Below are 16000 nucleotides of genomic sequence, written 5' to 3'. Positions count from 1 at the left end.
TACAATGGAACCACCATTAAAGCGAAGAAAAGGAGATGATGAATTGAAATACAGGCAGCTGTACTACAGCATACTAGATCGTATGCACATGGAAATTACTGACAGATTTTCTGATTATGGAAAGCTTCAGTTCACACATCTTCTAGATTCTCAAAAATTTTCTGCTTATAGAGAAAACTTCCTGAATGAGGCACTAAACAAATTATTTCAGTCCTATAACAGTCACTTTGATCAAGTACGTTTGAAAAATGAATTAAGTGTAATATATTCAGCAGAAGTCTTTGATTTTTCGAACAAACCTATCCATGAAATATTATCTGCCATATATGAAAACCAGCTGAACCAAGTTATTCCTGAAGTCCTTAAATTGGCAACATTAATTGTGACAATACCAGCTACGTCAGCATCGGTAGAAAGAACATTTTCTGCGTTGAAGAGAATAAAATCCTACTGTAGATCAACTCATACACAAGAACGTTTATCCAGCTTGGCACTAATATCCATTGAAAAGTCATTTCTACAGAAACTTTGCAAGTGGCCCAACTGTAATTTCAAGGACGAAGTCATCAACGTATTTTCGTCCCAATCAAGACGTCTGGAATTCACATAAATATGTAAGGAATTTTATTATAGGGATTTAAAAATATATTTTGTGTAATAATAGGGTCAGTGGTAGCCCAAACCCTTTAACCAGTATACGCCACTGTTGATAACCTCCAGGGGCCAGAGGCACAGTATCGGAAACTAGTACTACCCCCAAGACTTCACCCCAGCCTATTTTTAACTATCGCAGATGAGAGATGAAATAAGAAATAAAGGGAAATGGGAGTACCCTGAGAAAAACTCTCTGCATAGTGCTTGTGCCACAGGCATGGCTGAAATTTGTGGGACTTCAGTGCCTCTTTCTGCCAAGAGATCGACCTCGCACCCACAATGGGACCCACTGCAGACTGATGCTCTTATTTAGTGCTTTAAAATTTTAATTTTGTTTCGGATTTCCTGTTTTTTTTTTTTTTTTTTTTTTTTTTGGAGGTAATAATATATGATGAAACTACTTGAGTAGCTACTGCTGGTTCACGGAGTATAACTGTTTTCTGGAATTCATTTTATTCTATAAATAAAGCCGAGTAAGTGCCATGTCAATCGCTAACATTTCATCATCAAAATATGTTGAGTGAACACTTACAGAAACAAGCAAACTGAAGAGTTTGTAATAAATTCTGACTCCAGTACAGTCATTTTTCTTTGTAGGTTATTTTACGATGCTTTATCAACATCTCAGGTTATTTAGCGTCTGAATGAGGTGAAGATGATAATGCCGGTGAAATGAGTCCGGGGTCCAGCACCGAAAGTTACCCAGCATTTGCTCGTATTGGGTTCAGGGAAAATCCCGAAAAAAAACCTCAACCAGGAAACTTGCCCCAACTGGGAATCGAAACCAGGCCACCTGGTTTCATGGCCAGATGCGCTAGCCATTACTCCACAGGTGTGGACAGTAGTCAACATTATTGAGCAAAGAGATTGTATTAAATCCCTTCTATGTGGAATATCCTGGTAATTCAATGGTGATATTGGGAGTAATAATTTTTCAGGCTTAATTTTGTAAAATTCTTTCGGCCTTAACGCTTTTTTTGGTTTCAATACATCTTACCTGGGCTCTGATATCAATTCCTCATACTGTGTCAATGTTACCTTTTAATACTGATGTCTTATTAAATAGGATTCTTTGAATTGCTTCTGTTTAGCATCTACATAGCTGTAATAGGAGTAGATTTAACAGCGCTAGTGATAATCTCATAGCATGGTTTTGTGCTATTTCTAGTTCATTTAATGTTTTTCTAGCTAGCTGTAACTAAATTCTCACCTCCATACAAGGTAATTGGTATGATTAATGGTTGATTATTGATATATGATTTTGATTATAATCATCATCTTACTTCTTCACTAGCAGTAATAAAAAATACAATATTGTGTTCTGACTTGAAATCTTACAACTCACTTCTTAAAAGTGTACAGAAGAGAGTATTTGAACAAGCCCTGGTTTTGTACCATCATGTCTCAGCATCTGTATATTTATTTTTAACGACTGTGTAACTGGACCATTACATCCAATATATAAAATCAATGGCAGGCTTAGATATAATTTTGAAACAAGATTTATTGTTTATGTATGATGATATGATACAAAAACTGAAAATAGAATCTACACTTTTTACATTAAAAATTACAGACCTAATTAAGAGACATTCATAATAAATTATTTTCGAATGTCAAAATGTATTTTGTCATACATTCCAAAAGGCCATAGAAAACTGGGAAAATGTCTACACAGATGATTCCATATCATAACATACTATTAAGTCTAATATGTTGTTATTCATCCAATGTCTAGGCACTTGACAATGAGCCACCAGCATAGCTCAAGTGATAGTGCATTTGCCTGCTGATTCAGAGTTGTGCTCAGGCTCGAATTCAATTCTTGCTTGGGCTGATTATCTAGTTGGTTTTTTCCGAGATTTTCCCCAACCGTAAGGCAAATGTCAGGTAATTTAAAGCAAAACCTTGGCCGTCTCATCTCGTCAAGTCCATCAATGTTAAATGACAGTAGTTGATACTACGTCATTAAATAAACATAAAAAAACTTGACAATGAAGTCATTCGCAGTCTTGCACATCACTATTTTTGTACAATACATAAACTGCACTCTAGTTATACTGTAATAAGATGATATCACACACTGAGAATAATGTTGTTGTTGTTTTCTAATGCCAGGCGTTTGACAATAAAGTCATTTGACCTCTTGCACTCCAATATTTTTCAAAGATATTATCATGGCCAGCCACTGAAGCACAGATTTTGAGGTGTTCCGAATCCATTTCTTGGTTTGAGTTGCACAATGGACAGTTAGGGGACTGATATATTCCAATTCTATGCAGGTGTTTGGCCAAACAATCATGGCCTGTTGCCAATCTAAATGCAGCTACAGACGATTTGCGTGGTAAATCGGGAATTAACTGTGGATTTTGATGCAGAGAGTTCCATTTTTTCCCTTGAGATTGTGTTATCAAATTTTGTTTGTTAAAGTCTAAGTATGTAGATTTAATAAATCTTTTCACAGAGTAATACGTAGATTTAGTAACAGGTCTGTAAGTAGCAGTGCTGTCCTTCTTTGCTAAAGCATCCGCATTCTTGTTTCCCAGGATTCCACAATGGGATGGTATCCGTTGGAATACAATTCTTTTATTGAGTGATATTAATTGAGAGCGCATTTTAGTTATTTCTGCTGTTTGAGATGAAGGTGTGTGTTTAGAGACTATTGATAGAATAGCTGCTTTGGAGTCTGACAATATAACTGCATTTTTAAATTTATTGATGTGGCATAGAAGATTCCTGAGACTTTCACTTATTGCAATGATTTCTCCATCAAAACTTGTTGTTCCATACCCAAGAGATCTATAAAGTGAGAAGAGACAGCACGTAACACCGTGCAGGTGTTCTCTGGAGATCAAGGATCCGTCAGTGTATAAATGAAGCCAGTTTTGTGGAGGGTACCTAATATTAATTGTCTCTAAAAACAATTGTTTTAGTATTTCAGTGTTTACTTCTGATTTTAGTATTTCTTCTGTTAAATTTAGATTATATTCTATATTTAGTAGAGTTAAAGGGTTTGGTTTAATTTGTAGGTTTTCTTTTAAATTCGGGATATTGATTTTCTGTTTTAACTCTTGAACAATGGATATGAAACTTTTTTGAGTTTTCAATCTACGGAGAGGACTGTATGAATGCCAATTGTTTCCTGGTAATCTAATAAGTTTTTCATACTGAATCAGTGCTTTTTCTTCTATTGTCATTTTGATGCTGTTAATATTAGTGAGGAATCTCATAGAATCTATTGGAGTTGTTTTGATTCCACCAGTAATGAGTCTGAGAGCTTGGTTTTGAACATATTCTATTTCGTTAATGAAAGGTGAAGTAATTAAAATTTCTCCGCAGTATGTCAGCACTGGCTGTATAAACATTTTGTATGTAGTGTTCAGAGTATTCCTAGAGCATCCCCATTTCTTTCCTGCTAGTCTTTTTAGAAGGGGAAATCTTTTACGAGCTTTTTCAGAAATGTATTTCAAATGGTTGCTCCATGTTAACTTACTATCGAAAATAACTCATAAGTCCTAGGAAGGTGTTGGCCATTGTATTGGATATTGAATTCTCTTTCTTTTTTACCAAGTGAAAATATTTGGTAGTTACTTTTGCTTAAATTGAGTGTCATCAAATTTGATGTATTCCATTCATGTAGTTGATTTACAGCTTTAAGAGCAGAATTTTGAATTTTGTCTCTATGTCTGTAAGTTCCGGAAGTCCACAAAACTGTATCATCTGCAAATAGTGCTGTTTTCATGTTTGATTCCTCTAATAGAGAGGGTATCATTTATATAAATATTGAATAAAGTTGTGCTGAGGACAGCGCCCTGAGGTAGACCTCGATATGTTTGTCTGTAACTAGAAAGTGAGTTATTGAATTTAGTGGCAATGAATCTTTGACTAAGGAATTCTGATATCCATCGGAACATATTGCTGGAGATACCTAGTTTCTGGAGTTTTAGTAATAATTTATTTCTCCAAACAGAGTCATATGCTAACTGAAACTCAATAAATATTGCCAAGGTATCTTCTTTCTTGTTAAAACTATCTTTTATTTCTTGGCCGAGGTGTATGACTTGTTCATTGGTAGAGTGTAGTTGTCGAAAGCCGGCTTGTCTTGGTGATAAAAGATTTTGGGATTCTAAATACCCAGTTAATCTGTTGGAGATCGTGGACTCCATGGTTTTTGCTATCATGCTTAACAGTGCTATTGGTTGATAACTATTAACATCATGAGCAGGTTTCTCTTTTTTGTGAATTGGTACAATGATTGCTTTTTCCAAGCTGCAGGAATTGAGGTGTTCCATGATAAATTGAAAATGGATAAAAGTACAGACTTGGCTTTTTCCCCCAGATGTTAAAAAAATTCGGAATGAATGTTGTCGGGGCCAGGAGATTTCTTGGTTTTTAAATTTTGTATAGCTATATTTAATTCTTTGGAAGTAAAATTTTGATGAAATATTTCAGGTTTTGTGACATTACTAGTAATATTGTTTTTATTATTTTTAATGTAATTCTCTTTTGATAAATTTGTCAGTTTTTTTTATATTGGGATGTAATCTGTGAGAGTTTGAGTAGTGTTTATTAAATGTGTTTGCTATATTTCTACTATCTGTTAATGTTTTGTTATTATGAATAATAGGTTGGCTAGTATTTTCCTGTGTATTGGAAATATTCTTCAGAAATTTATATGTTTTAGCGCTATCGGTTCTGTAATTAATATTTTCAATAAATTTATTAAAACTGTTCTTTTTTGCTGTTATGATTGCTTTTTTAAGAATGGCAGTCTTCTTCCTCCAATCTTGAGTATCTTCTGGTGTTTTGCTATGTTCTGCTTTGGTTCTTGCTTTATCTCTATCTTATTTCAATAAATTCAGGTTGTCTGTCCAGAATGGGGTGTATTTTTTTGGTTTGCCTCGTGGAATGTGCTTTTTTGCAATTTTATGAAGAGATTCACAGAAATATTTGTTCAATCTATCTGAGTTTGTATTTTCCATTAGTGGTGTGTTGAGCATGAGGTATTTGTCGAGTTCTGTTGTAAATAGTTTCCAATTCGCTTTCTTAAAGTTCCATGTTGTTTTGTTATTGTAGGGTTCTTATCTCGGTTTTGGTGGAGATGGATAGAAGCAATGATGACTCTATGGCCAGATCCAGGGTCTTCAATTATTTTTTTCTTGGTTTCGTGATGGATATCTGATGTTACTAGTAATAAGTCTGGATTTGTACCAGAACCAGAATAATGAATGAAAGTAGGGGGATCTTGAATAATTTCAAGGGAAAAATTGTTCCGGGGCCGGGTATCGATCCCGGGACCTCTGGTTGAACGTACCAGTGCCCTGCCAACTGAGCTACCCAGGAACTCTACCCGACACCATCTCAACCTTTCCCTTTATATTCACACAACTCGCGTGGGCTGACGAAATGCCAGAGACCCACATCGAATGCACACAAGCTCTGTGTGACATGAAATTGTGGTTTTCTGTTAACGTACACAGTGACGTATATATTATGCAAATCTAGAATCTTCTTTTCTGTAGACAAGTTCTGCGGTACACTGAGAATAATAAAGTCACATCTAAAAGCATTAAGATTTTCAGGAGAGCATTTTACCCTATAAATTCAGGAAATTATTATTTCTGGTTGATTTTTTCTACAGTTATTACTTTTTACCATTTGTGTCCTTTGAACAATGAGAGGAGTTTTATTACAATTAGTACAGGGTAATTAAATTATTATAATAATAATATATTTTGTTATATATTTTACATGTGGCTATAACACTTAACAAAACTAATTTGGAACATACTTAATAGACATACATTTTACTTTAGTTTTGACAATAGTGGTAAATAATTAATATGTAATTTATACAAGTTAGTACCGGTACTGTTCAATGTTTAATATTGATTGTAACATTCTCTGTTAATTTTACATGAATCCAGTCTTTTTTTTTTTTTCCTATATAAATAAGGCAGGTTGGAATTAAAATAATTGGTGGGCACTGCAGGTGGCACTTGTTTCCACAAACACCTTTAACACATCGCACTATGACTGGCCAGAATTTACTTTACACTTCTTCATATTTACTGTTAGTTTTTTGGGTTAGAGTTTTCTTTTCGTGATTAGTGTCATTTCATCCTTAAAATCTTCCTCCTGAATCTGTTCTGCAGCAACGTCTTCAGAAGATTTTGTTATACTATTATTAATTAGTGTTTGCTCATCTTCAATACTAATATTAAGTACGAGTACTTCGGAACTTGTTTCACTAGGATTATAATAAAATTAGCGTCAGCTGCAGAGTTACCTACGTCACTCTCCCTTTTTTCCTCTTACATTTTATCCTAGACCAAATGTAAATAAGTGAGTAACTGAATGAATGAATTTGAAATTCGTCTAATAATAGTAAAAAAAAAAAAAAAAACTTATTTAAGTTTCTTTATCTTGCTGATAACAATGATTTGAAAAGGTGCTAATAGTGGCATCATGCCTTCAAGCAAATCTGGTAGATGTTATGTATCCTAGGGTTAGTTCTGTATAATATATTTTTTCTTCGTTTTTTCTTTCATTGTTCTAGAAGATGACAAAGAACTGTGGTTTAATTTTCTAAACACTTTATATGAATAATTAATTACTATTTGTTTCAGTAATATTAAAAAGTGGTGTCTTACACATAATACTTTTACAGATGTAGTAAAAGAATTTCAGTAATCCAATGTAAAGGCTGGTTCACAATAAACCGGGAACAGAAACGAGAACGAGAACGGGAATAATGTTAAAATAAATGTATTTAAATGTGAGAGTTCACAATAGTTAATTGTGAATGCTGCGGAGCTGCAGCACCCCCAGACATTTGCAGCTCTTGTCTCGTTTTATGTTGTGAAATACATTTATTATACAGTCTCTATTCAGTGGCTCGAATTTTTTTTAAATTTCGCTCTCATTGACATGCACACAATCGTTAGTGAAGTCACTTCCTCCCCTGGTGCTGCCAGAGCAAAACGAGAGACAAGGATGGATTGGTGAAGCCACTTCTTCCCCTGGAGCTGCCAGTCTCGTCTCGGATATTTTGCGCATTAGTTTTACCCCTCCCCCTGCTACCCCTCGCCCTGAATTCAGAGTTTTCAGGCGCTGCAAAATTTGCAGCAGTTTGTCAGTAGCGCATAGTTTTAAATACATTTTCTTTAATGTTGTGAGTATAACAAGTGCAACGATGTTTAATTCTGTACAATATTTACAGTCTATTCAGTTCAGTATCTTAACAATTCAGGAGAAATGTGAAATTAAGTGCCCATCAGTTCAATCTCATAATGGAAAGAGCCGTTAAACAAAATAGCCTACAAAGCTCTCATATTTTTTTTGCTAATTTATCCAGTATCCCTGCTTTCTTCTCTCGATCTCCACACAGTCTGTATTAGATTAATGTGTTTCAAAGACAATTCCATCAGCTGGGGCAACAAGATGGAGTTTTAAAATAAGAACAGTAAATGTTGTTTATGAGAAGGAGACATTGCTAGAATGTTTTCAAACCATCTAACAACATCACAATAAATGAGGCAAGCGCCCTGGTGCGTACACTTGAAGATCCTGAATTCAATTTTTGGCTCAGTTTTTTTCATTTATTGATGTATGATGTAGATATATTATACAACCAACTACAACATCACCAGTTAGATATTTCTAAGGTTCAAATCTGCATACAAAAAATTAAATTATGGTTTTTTTCACGACACTCGCAACTGCAGGGGTTATATCACCATCGCTGGTGTGCCGGAATTTTGTACAGCAGGATTCTTTTAAATGCCAGTAAATCTACTGACATAAGCCTGTCTCATTTAAACACATTTAAATGTCATTGACCTGGGCCGGGATCGAACCCGCAACAGAACATGCTATCGAGGCCGACTCTGCATATCAAGCTTTGTTAATGTCATACAGACCATACGGAACAGTGCACAGTTTAGCAGCGAGATCTGTCAAAATGAAAACCCTAAAAAGCGTCGTAAGGTCGAAGGGATTCAGACAAGGGTTGCGGCAACCAAGGAAGTGTGTGACCTCATTTTCACACAAGCTAACACCCGATTCCAGTTCATAGATCATCTGATATTATCTTCTCTTCTGTGTCAAGAAAAATTTGAATGCTACAAAAACTCATTTCCTGAAAAATGACCTAAATGTATGTGTGAAGCTTTTTCCAATGTTCGATAAAGACAAACTAAAAACGGAACTCACTGTGTTGTATCAGAGACAAGAATTCAGAAATATCAGTGACGCAGTCAAGCTCTTGCAGTTTCTTCTATCTGAGAACTTGCAGGTCTCATTTTCAGAAGTTGTGGAACTACTACGCATAGCTATCAGCATACCAATGACAACTTCCGAACCAGAATGTTGCTTTTCTTGTTTGAAGAGAGTAAAATCCTATCTCAGAAATATGATGAGAGAAGAGAGATTGACCGAATTAGCTATTTTTCCATTGTAAAGACTATGTTAAACGACATATCGGATTTTAATAAGAAGATGGTTCAAAAGTTTGCAACCTACAAGACAAGGCGCATGGAACTAATCTTTAAATAAGGTAAGTGGCATGGTTTATTTTTGTATGCAGCCCCCCTGAATTCAATACCCACGAGCCGCCACTGCTTACTGTTGTGTAATTATCATATAACATCATCATCACTATCTTCTTGGCTTATGGCATTCCTATGTTGTTGGAAGTCCATTTTTCATTTTAGTTTTCGGAAAATAAATGTTTCATCTACAAAACCTGGATAATCAAGTACTATTACATTCAATTTAATTTTTGTTTTGTTACCGATAAGCTGCTATAATTTAATGTGTAACACTTTTATTAAGCCGCCAATGCTTATCTACTATAATAGTCATTTACATGAATAAGATTTTTACATGAACGTTTTTGATACCATTTTTTGTATCATCTTCAGATGCATTATAATTAAAATTAACAATTAACAATTGTAAATGATTGAAAACCTAGCCATTGATGTGAACTTCTTTTCGTGAATTACGTGTGTGATACATTTATGGATGTCGCTTGTACTTGTGTGTCTACTAGTAATTAGTGCTAATAGTAATACTAAGCTTACTTAATATCAATCAATTTCTAAAATGCAATATAAAACTTATAGTATAACACCAATATAAAAACTTTTATAAAAGAACACTTGTTTGGTCGTTTTTGTTATTCTGTCTTTGAGTTCTGTTGTGTCTTGCCTTTTAATGGGGCGATTATAACTGTTCTCGCTTTGTTTTTATTAACAACAATGGCACAGCTTCTAATTGCAAACAGTACTGGAATAATAAAGCCATAAGTGGAAACGTGCCTTCTCAATTTCAACATTCGGCAAGAATTGTTTAATTTAATAAGGACGTAAACCAAAATCAGGCTTTATTACTCTTACTTTTCTTTCAGAAAAGTAAAATGCTATAAGAAATTATCTGCTCTCTGGCGAAAAATATTTGTACTAAACATATGGCTTTATTAGACTACATAGAAGTGATACAGGCACTTCTAATAATAGACACAAAAAACATTGAGATGTGGTCTTTCTATTCACAGTACACAATATTATAATATCTGTATGGTTACAATTAATTTCTGAAGTTTGAATCTCCGTTTGTAAATTTTTCATTATTCTGAGTGCTAACTTCAGATCTGCTTTATAATGAAATTTAAAAATCATTATAATTTTATTAAACAAAACTACTGGTAACCTCTCACTTCTTATTAAAGAAATAGATAAAATGCTGAAAATCGTCTCATTAGAAACTGAACAGTGGAACAAAGTGAAGTACGCTTTTATTGTTGTGCAGATTCAAACATCTTGTCACTTATTGCTAGATCTTTCGGATTATTTATAGAATACTCTACTGAAGAAATTTCATTACAAGGAATTTATTTTCATTGCCCGTATATTTTCATTATATAGACATTTCACTATAATAGTATTACCAAAAACTACAACTCCTGGAAAATAAACATAAATCTCGACAGTGATCTTGAGTCAGTAAAATAAAAAAAAAAAAAATATGTTCTTGCAGTTCTACAGTCAATAACTACACATGCCAAGAACAGTCAACTGTATTTGCCAATTGCTTACCATGATTATGTTCACGGTAATAAACTCTTGACTCCCCGCTGGCTGTTTTATAAAACAATATGATTTTAATGTGATACAGATACAGTTTAAGAATGTGCAGATGAAGTTCCAGCCATATACTCCTCTATGTATACTTACTGATACTCCAAATTTTCCATGATGATTTCTGAAAACCAAGTCTTTTCAAAGAGTATAAAAGTGCAACATGATTTTTCAATTTCTCTTAATCATAATCATAATCATTTATTGCATCCACTGATCATATAAATGATATGGGACATGTCATATTTACAAACTAATAATTAATTACATAATATACATAAAAGTAATAACTAAAAATATGACAATTTTCAATGAGAGTGGAGATACAGCTGTTGAATATTATGCATAAGCATTACAATTGGCAAGAAGGGAAGACAAATAACTTAATGATTACATTTATTGCTTATTTACATGGTATCACTACGTTTCAACAGTTAATATACTTTTCTGCTCTGTTTACAACAGTAAGTATTGCTCTTCTAAGGTTGTCTTGTTCTTGTATGAGGGCAGCACTATTCATACTGTGACTGGCTAATTTGTTTTTCGTGTTTATTTCGTTTTTAGACACTTCGCTTTTTATTCACTCCCACTCATAAAAATCAACAGGATTAAGGTCTGGGGACATTGGCGGCCAATGCATGTAACTACCATGACCGAGTCATTGTTCGGGGAATGTGAGATTTATATGATGTATCACCTGAAATTTTATTATAAAATGTACAGAGGCTTCTTTGTTGGAAGAACATGCCCATCCTTGTAGCCAAGGGAACTACTAACAGCTGTTTCTCTAGACTCATTATGAACAGTGCTGTCTTCAGACGATCTCTAAAGAGCGACATGTACTTTTACTTCATACATAGCAGTCATTTTTTGTTCCTGTAATGCTTGTTACGTGTAACATTCAAACAGCTGTATCTCCACACCCACTGAAAATTAGGTACATGTTCATATGAACTTTTTTTTTATTCAGAATAGTCCATAATAGCATCCCCTAAAATATTTACTATTCCTCCTGAATCATCCTGCATAAACACAATAAATAAGTTTAGTTTTCGTATTGCAGAAAACAAAACTGAAAACTTTTCATAAACTATAACAAAAATTGCTATAAAGTATTATACAATGTTCAACTTTTGTTAAATAGTAAATGAAGAAAGACGTAAATATGGTACTAAACTACTCTTGCTTAACATTGCGCAGATGACATGTTATTTTCTTGCTATTCTTAAATGCAGCATCACACTACAGTTTCTGCAAAATTAATGTCTCCAGTCTGCACCGCAGGTAATGAAGACCTTAGCTACTAAATAGCTTAGATTCTGCCTCAAACATGCATCTACTAACCTGTTGTGAGTATTGTTGAAGCTTGGGCTAATTCTTGATAGAGATGATAATTTGGCAGTAGGTAAGTAACAGTAACTTCATCAGAACCACAACGAATGTCTGCTTCCTCACAAAGTAGACTAAAACATGACATTGCTACCAACACAGCTTCAATATCTATGCTCCACAGGTACATGAAGAAGACTACCTATAAAATACATAACAATTATTTTGTTCACCATCATACATACCATTACATATAAAAATTAAGACTGAGGTTATAAAATTAATTAGAACATACATAAATTTTTGTTATAGCATATGTTTTAGATGTTTAAATTAAATAAAAATGTATACAGATATTATGATACGCCTTATACAAATAAGTCATATAATTAAGATTCTGTAAGCAAGTATTCATTTACAAAACTATGCTACTGTAGTAGAGCAAAAAATTAACTGCGTGTATATATTAAATTTCAATATTCTTCTTATTTGTTCAATGTTTTTGTCTCACAAATTCTGAGACGAAAATTCAAGGGTTCTGTTCAGTACAATGAATTTTCATGTACCATGCAGAGATCAATATAATAATTTAGTATACCGGTACTGTGTGTTCTTGATAACGTTCTATTTGAAGAAAAAATAAATGAGTCAATAAGTGAACCTTATGCAGAGTTTAGTTGCATATATTTGATAGAAAATACAGCAATTTCAAATACTCAGATACAATATCATATTCAAAACAAGGAAAAAGAACTAAGGAAGAGACTAGTGAAGTGCTTCGAATGAGTGTGGCATTGTATGGAGGCAGAAACATGGACATTACGACGAAGTGAAGAGAAGCATTTGAAATGTGAATATGGAGAATGGAACATGTGAAGTGGGCAGACAGAATAAGAAATGAAGCTGTGGGTGAAGAAAGAATGATGCTGAAACTGATCAGGAAGAGGAAAAGAAATTGGTTGGGTCACTGGCTGAGAAGAAACTGCCTACTGAAGGATACACTGGAAGCAATGGTGGAAGGAGAGAAGAGTTTGAGGCAGAAGAAGATATCAGATGATAGACGACATTAAGATATATGGATTATATGAGGAGAGAAAGAGGAAGGCAGAAAACAGGAATGATTGGAGAAAGCTGGGTTTACAGTGCCTTGGGCAGAACGCTGAATGAATGAATGAATGAATGAAATCGTCGTTTGATCGCTACACAGGTTTCATAGCACTGCAGTGTCAATGGTATGAACTTTGTGTGGTTTAGAAATATATATATAACTCAGGTAGTTATGTAAGCTAAAATTAACTCGATATTTAACAGTGTGCAACTCTAACAAACATGTTTAATTTATATTTAACTAGATTCTAGTACTCTGTATTTCGTGTTCTGTCAGATATAATTATTTCATAACTTGTTATTAGATGTGTGACATTTTATACCTTCATGGGCATACATATTTACAAACAAATTTAGATCTGCAGTGAACACCATATTGTTGAACAGTACTATTTATTTTGTCTTCCAGTTAGTCAAATAAAACAGGTGATAAAGCCATTTTGACTTACCTAGTTCCCCAGCAGAAATACTACTCTCATTTCTGAATCACTGCAGTCCATTTCGTCATTCAAATTCGAAATGCTCCTCCACGTTCCTTTCCACAGCAACTTCTTCTGTTCATGATTTATAAATAATGTCCTTCATGTGTCAAACATCATTTTGCCACTGTTTTCTCTTAATTCGCATCACAGCCTCTCTTAGCAATCTTTCTATCTTAGTTAATATAAATTCCTTATTCTTCTTGGCCACATAACCTTTGATTTGAGACTATTATTGTCTCAATGGCATTACAGTGAGAGTAGTAGAGCAGCAACCTAATAACTCTGAAGCCATGCTTCTTTGCGAGTTCATCATAACATAGCATGGAAACTATAGTGTCTTTCTAACAATGAGTTCAAGTAACATCTCACAGCTCCACATTACAACATGTCAACCACACGATCATTTCCTGTGTTCGAGTAGTTATGGTTGATACTTTGTCTACAATGGTCAAATGGTATGGTGCACTGTACATCACAATGCCAGAGGGTTTCTTTAAGAGTCTATTTTCGAACCACTTCTTAAAATTCTCGTGATTCGTTTCTTCGTTGTAGTCAGAAGTTTTCCTTTGTCAGAAAACCAGAAGACAATTTTCAATGAACTTCTCACATGTCCCTCCATAAGCAATTGCTAGTGCCGTTCTTACCAACATGTGCTGCCATGGTACCTGATGTCTCGTCTGTCCATTCTGTATCTGTGTGGCAGGTATTTAACCATGTCTTGTCCAGTCAGACAATGTCTTCGAAGTTCTTTTCATGACTAATATTAGAAATTTATCCCATCACACTACAATGTTTCTGCATTTCATTACCAACCTGTGACTGTTAATGTTTGTATATTTAAACCCCAACTCTTTAATTATGGTTCTGAGGAAAAATCTACTGCCTGCAAAAAGTTCCATGTCCTTCAGTGTCACTTTAAGTTTATCAAGGGTGGGTGCTTTTTTCTTGCTTAATAATTATAAATGTGGCATTGGATTGCTTCATGTTGGAATGTGTCTAGTTTTGTGGTGCGTTTTTTATATTTTTTATCTTGTCTTGAGTTCCCAATTAGGCTCCACCTCTCATCTCAATTTTTGAGACAGTATTTCCGTGAGTTTCCAGGGCTGCTACTGTCTTGTATATTACATTTCTCACAGGTAACAAAGAGCCCTTCATTGTCTCTTTCAGCTTCAAAATATTCACGTGCATTGCATACATTCTCCCATGTCTATTCTTGCAGTTTAATGCCCGTACTTATCAGGTTTAGGAGGACGTATCCACTTTCTTCATTTCCCCTCCCATACAAGAAAGCCCGTACAAAAAATAGGAATAACAAAATAACAAATAACGAAAAATATATGGGGTAGTCAGGAGGAGATGTACATGGTTTGAAGGGTGATAATATTGATGATTCTAAACAAAAAAGTTTATATGAACCTATGTCCTGTTCTTAACGGTTTTGGAGAAAACTAATGGAAACAATGAGGATCATAAAAAGTGCAGATGATAGTACATTAAAACATTGTTACCTTATGTTCTGTTTAATTGTGTACTTTTCTTTACAGAACATATTCAAAAAGTCCATCGTCAACTTCAATGCACTTTGCAGCTCTTGTAGACAGCTGCTGTGTTGCTGATCTGAGCTGATTAGGACATTCCTTTACTTGAGCACAAGCATGTAAAATGCGAGCAAGACGTTTCTACTTCCCTCTTAAGCCAACTTCACGCACAGTAATCCAATGCAGTAATGTCGGGTGACCTCAGTGGCCAAGAAATGACTCCACTGCGACCGATCCAACACCCAGGATATGTTTAATTGATTCTACTACAACCTAATGTCGTTTTGGTTGTGTCCGCATATGAGTGCTGATGAAGGACATGAGACTGATGCCAGTGATTTTCAAACAGCTGTTTATCAGATTCTGTTAAGAACAGGACATATGTTCATAGAAACTTTTTTGTTCAGAATCACCTCTCACACCATGTACCTTTCCTCCTGACTCACCCTGTATAACGAATAGTATACAAGGAATAATATGTAACAAATTAGGTAGGTTACAACATTATAAACGAAAGGAAACAATAATGGCAAACATGAAAAACACTCGCCAAAGTTTAACACTTTTTCATGAGGCAATATGGCAACAGAAGGAGAAACAAAAAGCTTTGCTACAATGCATGGCTGCAGACATTTGTTGATGAAATAGTGACAGCAACACAAATGTCAAGCATGAATCAGTGTTGTGAATTAAATTTGCCATAGCAACTGTCCCAGCTCTGCTCTGGACACTGAACTGCCAATCACTT

At 34.5% G+C, this 16000-nt stretch overlaps 1 protein-coding gene across 13 annotated transcripts in view; it reads right to left on the bottom strand.

Annotated features, from left to right (window-relative positions):
- Nucleotides 1-16000, bottom strand: part of Nf1 (neurofibromin 1) — a 384838-nt gene that overhangs the window by 233464 nt on the left and 135374 nt on the right. For 12 of the 13 annotated variants that reach the window (XM_069826894.1, XM_069826901.1, XM_069826976.1 and 9 more), the window contains 2 exons: nt 12141-12327; nt 10755-10796 (listed from right to left, as the gene is read on the bottom strand). In XM_069826894.1, coding sequence (XP_069682995.1) covers nt 10755-10796; nt 12141-12327 — 229 coding nt within the window. The remainder of the gene's footprint in view (nt 1-10754; nt 10797-12140; nt 12328-16000) is intronic. The other variant, XM_069826946.1, reaches the window with a different exon arrangement.

This window comes from Periplaneta americana, chromosome 1 (assembly GCF_040183065.1).
Source record: "Periplaneta americana isolate PAMFEO1 chromosome 1, P.americana_PAMFEO1_priV1, whole genome shotgun sequence".
Lineage (NCBI taxonomy): Eukaryota > Metazoa > Arthropoda > Insecta > Blattodea > Blattidae > Periplaneta > Periplaneta americana.
Note: the sequence above shows the minus strand (reverse complement) of the source record. Positions and strands in the feature narration are given on the sequence as shown.